Genomic DNA, 7,487 nt, shown 5'->3' on the forward strand with positions numbered 1-7,487 from the left:
CCATAGTGTATCACCCATAGTGTATCACCCATAGTGTATCCATCACCCATAGTGTATAAACCATAGTGTATAAACCATAGTGTATCACCCATAGTGTATCACCCATAGTGTATCCATCACCCATAGTGTATCACCCATAGTGTATCCATCACCCATAGTGTATCCATCACCCATAGTGTATCACCCATAGTGTATCACCCATAGTGTATCCATCACCCATAGTGTATCACCCATAGTGTATCCATCACCCATAGTGTATCACCCATAGTGTATCCATCACCCATGGTGTATCACCCATAGTGTATCCATCACCCATAGTGTATCACCCATAGTGTATCACCCATAGTGTATCCATCACCCATAGTGTATCACCCATAGTGTATCACCCATAGTGTATCCATCACCCATAGTGTATCACCCATAGTGTATCCATCACCCATAGTGTATCACCCATAGTCTATCCATAACCCATAGTGTATCACCCATAGTGTATCACCCATAGTGTATCCATCACCCATAGTGTATCCATCACCCATAGTGTATAAACCATAGTGTATAAACCATAGTGTATAAACCATAGTGTATCACCCATAGTGTATCCATCACCCATAGTATATCACCCATAGTGTATCACCCATAGTGTATCACCCATAGTCTATCCATAACCCATAGTGTATCACCCATAGTGTATCACCCATAGTGTATCACCCATAGTCTATCCATAACCCATAGTGTATCACCCATAGTGTATCACCCATAGTGTATCCATCACCCATAGTGTATCCATCACCCATAGTGTATAAACCATAGTGTATAAACCATAGTGTATAAACCATAGTGTATCACCCATAGTGTATCCATCACCCATAGTGTATCCATCACCCATAGTGTATCACCCATAGTCTATCCATAACCCATAGTGTATCACCCATAGTGTATCACCCATAGTGTATCCATCACCCATAGTGTATAAACCATAGTGTATAAACCATAGTGTATCACCCATAGTGTATCACCCATAGTGTATCCATCACCCATAGTGTATCACCCATAGTGTATCCATCACCCATAGTGTATCCATCACCCATAGTGTATCACCCATAGTGTATCCATCACCCATAGTGTATCACCCATAGTGTATCCATCACCCATAGTGTATCCATCACCCATAGTGTATCACCCATAGTGTATCACCCATAGTGTATCCATCACCCATAGTGTATCACCCATAGTGTATCCATCACCCATAGTGTATCACCCATAGTGTATCCATCACCCATGGTGTATCACCCATAGTGTATCCATCACCCATAGTGTATCACCCATAGTGTATCACCCATAGTGTATCCATCACCCATAGTGTATCACCCATAGTGTATCACCCATAGTGTATCCATCACCCATAGTGTATCACCCATAGTGTATCCATCACCCATAGTGTATCACCCATAGTCTATCCATAACCCATAGTGTATCACCCATAGTGTATCACCCATAGTGTATCACCCATAGTGTATCCATCACCCATAGTGTATCACCCATAGTGTATCACCCATAGTGTATCCATCACCCATAGTGTATCACCCATAGTGTATCCATCACCCATAGTGTATCACCCATAGTCTATCCATAACCCATAGTGTATCACCCATAGTGTATCACCCATAGTGTATCCATCACCCATAGTGTATCCATCACCCATAGTGTATAAACCATAGTGTATAAACCATAGTGTATCACCCATAGTGTATCCATCACCCATAGTATATCACCCATAGTGTATCACCCATAGTGTATCACCCATAGTCTATCCATAACCCATAGTGTATCACCCATAGTGTATCACCCATAGTGTATCAATCACCCATAGTGTATCACCCATAGTGTATCACCCATAGTGTATCACCCATAGTGTATCCATCACCCATAGTGTATCACCCATAGTGTATCCATCACCCATAGTGTATCACCCATAGTGTATCCATCACCCATAGTGTATCCATCACCCATAGTGTATCACCCATAGTGTATCACCCATAGTGTATCCATCACCCATAGTGTATCCATCACCCATAGTGTATCACCCATAGTGTATCCATCACCCAAAGCAAATAATAAAGCCTAAAATAAACAATGATAATTAAAGATTGGTTTTCATAAAGAACAAGAAAAAAGTTAATTAACTTTTAGAACACTAAGAATATTACAGAATTCTTTAATATTCTGTAAATTCTGTAATATTCTCTATTTTCTGTATATTACAGAATATTAGATTATTAAGCTTCTCCTAGATTAAATATAAATGTGTTATTATTGCTCATATATAACATGAACTCCGTAAATAGATGATTAATTTAGTAACAGCTAGTTGTATTATAACTGTATGTTATTATGTTGATCATTAGGACTTTATTGTACACGACATAAACTATTACACTTTAGTGCTGAAACCCGTCGCGTTGTGAGGAACCTGATGGTCGCGCTTTTATGACGACATTCTTACAGCGTCTAGTCCTGTGAAGCCAGCAGCAGCATGGGAGCGCTCGTAGTGTAGTGTTCTGTAGTAGTGACTGTGTGTGTGTGTGTGTGTGTGTGTGTGTGTGTGTGTAGTAGTGACTGTGTGTGTGTGTGTGTGTGTGTGTGTAGTAGTGACTGTGTGTGTGTGTGTAGTGTTCTGTAGTAGTGACTGTGTGTGTGTGTGTGTAGCGTTCTGTAGTAGTGACTGTGTGTGTGTGTGTGTGTGTGTAGCGTTCTGTAGTAGTGACTGTGTGTGTGTGTGTGTGTAGTAGTGACTGTGTGTGTGTGTGTGTGTGTGTGTGTGTGTAGCGTTCTGTAGTAGTGACTGTGTGTGTGTGTGTGTGTGTGTGTGTGTGTAGTAGTGACTGTGTGTGTGTGTGTAGTGTTCTGTAGTAGTGACTGTGTGTGTGTGTGTGTGTAGCGTTCTGTAGTAGTGACTGTGTGTGTGTGTGTGTAGTAGTGACTGTGTGTGTGTGTGTGTGTGTGTGTGTAGCGTTCTGTTGTAGTGACTGTGTGTGTGTGTGTGTGTGTGTGTGTGTAGCGTTCTGTAGTAGTGACTGTGTGTGTGTGTGTGTAGTAGTGACTGTGTGTGTGTGTGTGTGTGTGTGTGTGTGTGTGTAGCGTTCTGTAGTAGTGACTGTGTGTGTGTGTGTGTGTGTGTGTGTAGTAGTGACTGTGTGTGTGTGTGTGTGTAGTGTTCTGTAGTAGTGACTGTGTGTGTGTGTGTGTAGTGTTCTGTAGTAGTGACTGTGTGTGTGTGTGTGTGTGTGTGTGTGTAGTGTTCTGTAGTAGAGACTGTGTGTGTGTGTGTGTGTGTGTGTGTAGCGTTCTGTAGTAGTGACTGTGTGTGTGTGTGTGTAGTGTTCTGTAGTAGTGACTGTGTGTGTGTGTAGTGTTCTGTAGTAGTGACTGTGTGTGTGTGTGTGTGTGTGTGTGTGTGCGTGCAAGCAGTGTTCTGTAGTAGTGACTGTGTGTGTGTGTGTGTGTGTGTGTGTGTGTGTGTGTGCGTGCAAGCAGTGTTCTGTAGTAGTGACTGTGTGTGTGTGTGTGTGTGTGTGTGCGCGTGCAAGCAGTGTTCTGTAGTAGTGACTGTGTGTGTGTGCACATGGCCAGCTTCTTCCGGAGAAGTATTTCATCAGAGGTAAAGAACAGAAATCACATCAGCTGTGTGTGTGTGTGTGTGTGTGTGTGTGTGTGTGTGTGTACTGTTGCAGTACAACATGTGAGTGTACGTGTGTGAATTTGTGTATATGTGTGTGTATATGTGATTGTGTAGAGTGTGTGTATGTGTATATATGTATTTGTAGGTGTGTGTGTAGGTGTTTGTGTATATGTATATATATATGTAGGTGTGTGTGTGTGTGTGTATATGTATATATGTGTAGTTGTGTGTGTGTGTGTGTGTGTGTGTGTGTATATGTATATATGTGTATATGTGTGTGTGTGTGTGTGTGTGTGTGTGTGTGTGTGTGTGTGAACACTGGATAAGGTTGTGTGTGTTTCTCCTGCACAGTTAGTGAGGATCTGTGGAGGAAGTGAAGATGTTTTTATTCCGCTGCTGTCCGCTGTGCCTGTGTCCAAGAGACAGTTAAGGACGACACACACACACACACACACACACACACACACACACACACACACGGTTCTGCAGACAATAAAACTAGGACAAGGTATTAGCTCTAATTTGTTAATGTGTGACCTTTGACCCTTCAGGTTAACCCCTGACTTCCGGTTGTCTGTAATTTCTCTTGTACGAAATGGAATTCTGTCATCTGGGGAGGATTTAGTGTGTCAGACTGAGCGGCTTGTTCAACAGGTAACACCCTAATAGTGTTAATGTCAGTGTTAATGTCAGTGTTAATGTCAGTGTTAGTGTGTCAGACTGAGCGGCTTGTTCAACAGGTAACACCCTAATAGTGTTAATGTCAGTGTTAATGTCAGTGTTAATGTTAGTGTTAGTGTGTCAGACTGAGCGGCTTGTTCAACAGGTAACACCCTAATAGTGTTAATGTCAGTGTTAATGTCAGTGTTAATGTTAGTGTGTCAGACTGAGCGGCTTGTTCAACAGGTAACACCCTAATAGTGTTAATGTCAGTGTTAATGTCAGTGTTAATGTTAGTGTTAGTGTGTCAGACTGAGCGGCTTGTTCAACAGGTAACACCCTAATAGTGTTAATGTCAGTGTTAATGTCAGTGTTAATGTTAGTGTTAGTGTGTCAGACTGAGCGGCTTGTTCAACAGGTAACACCCTAATAGTGTTAATGTCAGTGTTAATGTCAGTGTTAATGTTAGTGTTAGTGTGTCAGACTGAGCGGCTTGTTCAACAGGTAACACCCTAATAGTGTTAATGTCAGTGTTAATGTCAGTGTTAATGTTAGTGTTAGTGTGTCAGACTGAGCGGCTTGTTCAACAGGTAACACCCTAATAGTGTTAATGTCAGTGTTAATGTCAGTGTTAGTGTTAGTGTTAGTGTGTCAGACTGAGCGGCTTGTTCAACAGGTAACACCCTAATAGTGTTAATGTCAGTGTTAATGTCAGTGTTAATGTTAGTGTTAGTGTGTCAGACTGAGCGGCTTGTTCAACAGGTAACACCCTAATAGTGTTAATGTCAGTGTCAGTGTTAGTGTTAGTGTTAGTGTGTCAGACTGAGCGGCTTGTTCAACAGGTAACACCCTAATAGTGTTAATGTCAGTGTTAATGTCAGTGTTAATGTTAGTGTGTCAGACTGAGCGGCTTGTTCAACAGGTAACACCCTAATAGTGTTAATGTCAGTGTTAATGTCAGTGTTAATGTTAGTGTGTCAGACTGAGCGGCTTGTTCAACAGGTAACACCCTAATAGTGTTAATGTCAGTGTTAATGTCAGTGTTAATGTCAGTGTTAGTGTGTCAGACTGAGCGGCTTGTTCAACAGGTAACACCCTAATAGTGTTAATGTCAGTGTTAATGTCAGTGTTAATGTTAGTGTTAGTGTGTCAGACTGAGCGGCTTGTTCAACAGGTAACACCCTAATAGTGTTAATGTCAGTGTTAATGTCAGTGTTAATGTTAGTGTGTCAGACTGAGCGGCTTGTTCAACAGGTAACACCCTAATAGTGTTAATGTCAGTGTTAATGTCAGTGTTAATGTTAGTGTTAGTGTGTCAGACTGAGCGGCTTGTTCAACAGGTAACACCCTAATAGTGTTAATGTCAGTGTTAATGTCAGTGTTAATGTTAGTGTTAGTGTGTCAGACTGAGCGGCTTGTTCAACAGGTAACACCCTAATAGTGTTAATGTCAGTGTTAATGTCAGTGTTAATGTTAGTGTTAGTGTGTCAGACTGAGCGGCTTGTTCAACAGGTAACACCCTAATAGTGTTAATGTCAGTGTTAATGTCAGTGTTAATGTTAGTGTTAGTGTGTCAGACTGAGCGGCTTGTTCAACAGGTAACACCCTAATAGTGTTAATGTCAGTGTTAATGTCAGTGTTAGTGTTAGTGTTAGTGTGTCAGACTGAGCGGCTTGTTCAACAGGTAACACCCTAATAGTGTTAATGTCAGTGTTAATGTCAGTGTTAATGTTAGTGTTAGTGTGTCAGACTGAGCGGCTTGTTCAACAGGTAACACCCTAATAGTGTTAATGTCAGTGTCAGTGTTAGTGTTAGTGTTAGTGTGTCAGACTGAGCGGCTTGTTCAACAGGTAACACCCTAATAGTGTTAATGTCAGTGTTAATGTCAGTGTTAATGTTAGTGTGTCAGACTGAGCGGCTTGTTCAACAGGTAACACCCTAATAGTGTTAATGTCAGTGTTAATGTCAGTGTTAATGTTAGTGTGTCAGACTGAGCGGCTTGTTCAACAGGTAACACCCTAATAGTGTTAATGTCAGTGTTAATGTTAGTGTTAGTGTGTCAGACTGAGCGGCTTGTTCAACAGGTAACACCCTAATAGTGTTAATGTCAGTGTTAATGTCAGTGTTAATGTTAGTGTTAGTGTGTCAGACTGAGCGGCTTGTTCAACAGGTAACACCCTAATAGTGTTAATGTCAGTGTTAATGTTAGTGTTAGTGTGTCAGACTGAGCGGCTTGTTCAACAGTAACACCCTAATAGTGTTAATGTCAGTGTTAATGTTAGTGTTAGTGTGTCAGACTGAGCGGCTTGTTCAACAGGTAACACCCTAATAGTGTTAATGTCAGTGTTAATGTTAGTGTTAGTGTGTCAGACTGAGCGGCTTGTTCAACAGGTAACACCCTAATAATGTTAATGTCAGTGTTAATGTCAGTGTTAGTGTTAGTGTGTCAGACTGAGCGGCTTGTTCAACAGGTAACACCCTAATAGTGTTAATGTCAGTGTTAATGTCAGTGTTAGTGTTAGTGTGTCAGACTGAGCGGCTTGTTCAACAGGTAACACCCTAATAGTGTTAATGTCAGTGTTAATGTCAGTGTCAGTGTTAGTGTTAGTGTTAGTGTGTCAGACTGAGCGGCTTGTTCAACAGGTAACACCCTAATAGTGTTAATGTCAGTGTTAATGTTAGTGTTAGTGTTAGTGTGTCAGACTGAGCGGCTTGTTCAACAGGTAACACCCTAATAGTGTTAATGTCAGTGTTAATGTCAGTGTTAGTGTTAGTGTTAGTGTGTCAGACTGAGCGGCTTGTTCAACAGGTAACACCCTAATAGTGTTAATGTCAGTGTTAATGTTAGTGTTAGTGTTAGTGTGTCAGACTGAGCGGCTTGTTCAACAGGTAACACCCTAATAGTGTTAATGTCAGTGTTAATGTCAGTGTTAGTGTTAGTGTTAGTGTGTCAGACTGAGCGGCTTGTTCAACAGGTAACACCCTAATAGTGTTAATGTCAGTGTTAATGTCAGTGTTAATGTTAGTGTTAGTGTGTCAGACTGAGCGGATTGTTCAACAGGTAACACCCTAATAGTGTTAATGTCAGTGTTAATGTCAGTGTTAATGTCAGTGTTAATGTTAGTGTTAGTGTTAGTGTGTCAGACTG

General features: G+C 41.3%; 1 protein-coding gene across 3 annotated transcripts in view; it reads left to right on the forward strand.

The window, feature by feature from the left end:
* Positions 1 to 3,508: 3,508 nt before the first annotated feature.
* The window catches only part of rars2 (arginyl-tRNA synthetase 2, mitochondrial), a 15,968-nt gene continuing 11,989 nt past the window's right edge, over positions 3,509 to 7,487 (forward strand). The window contains exons 1-3 of one of the 3 annotated variants that reach the window (XM_047818100.1): positions 3,509 to 3,658; positions 4,031 to 4,104; positions 4,231 to 4,333. In XM_047818100.1, coding sequence (XP_047674056.1) covers positions 3,623 to 3,658; positions 4,031 to 4,104; positions 4,231 to 4,333 — 213 coding nt within the window. In that variant the 5' untranslated portion in view covers positions 3,509 to 3,622. Of the gene's footprint in view, positions 3,659 to 4,030; positions 4,105 to 4,230; positions 4,334 to 6,182; positions 6,190 to 6,537; positions 6,581 to 7,487 lie in introns of those variants that run through there. The other 2 variants (XM_047818102.1, XM_047818101.1) reach the window with 2 other exon arrangements.

Source organism: Tachysurus fulvidraco, chromosome 9 (genome assembly GCF_022655615.1).
Source record: "Tachysurus fulvidraco isolate hzauxx_2018 chromosome 9, HZAU_PFXX_2.0, whole genome shotgun sequence".
Lineage (NCBI taxonomy): Eukaryota > Metazoa > Chordata > Actinopteri > Siluriformes > Bagridae > Tachysurus > Tachysurus fulvidraco.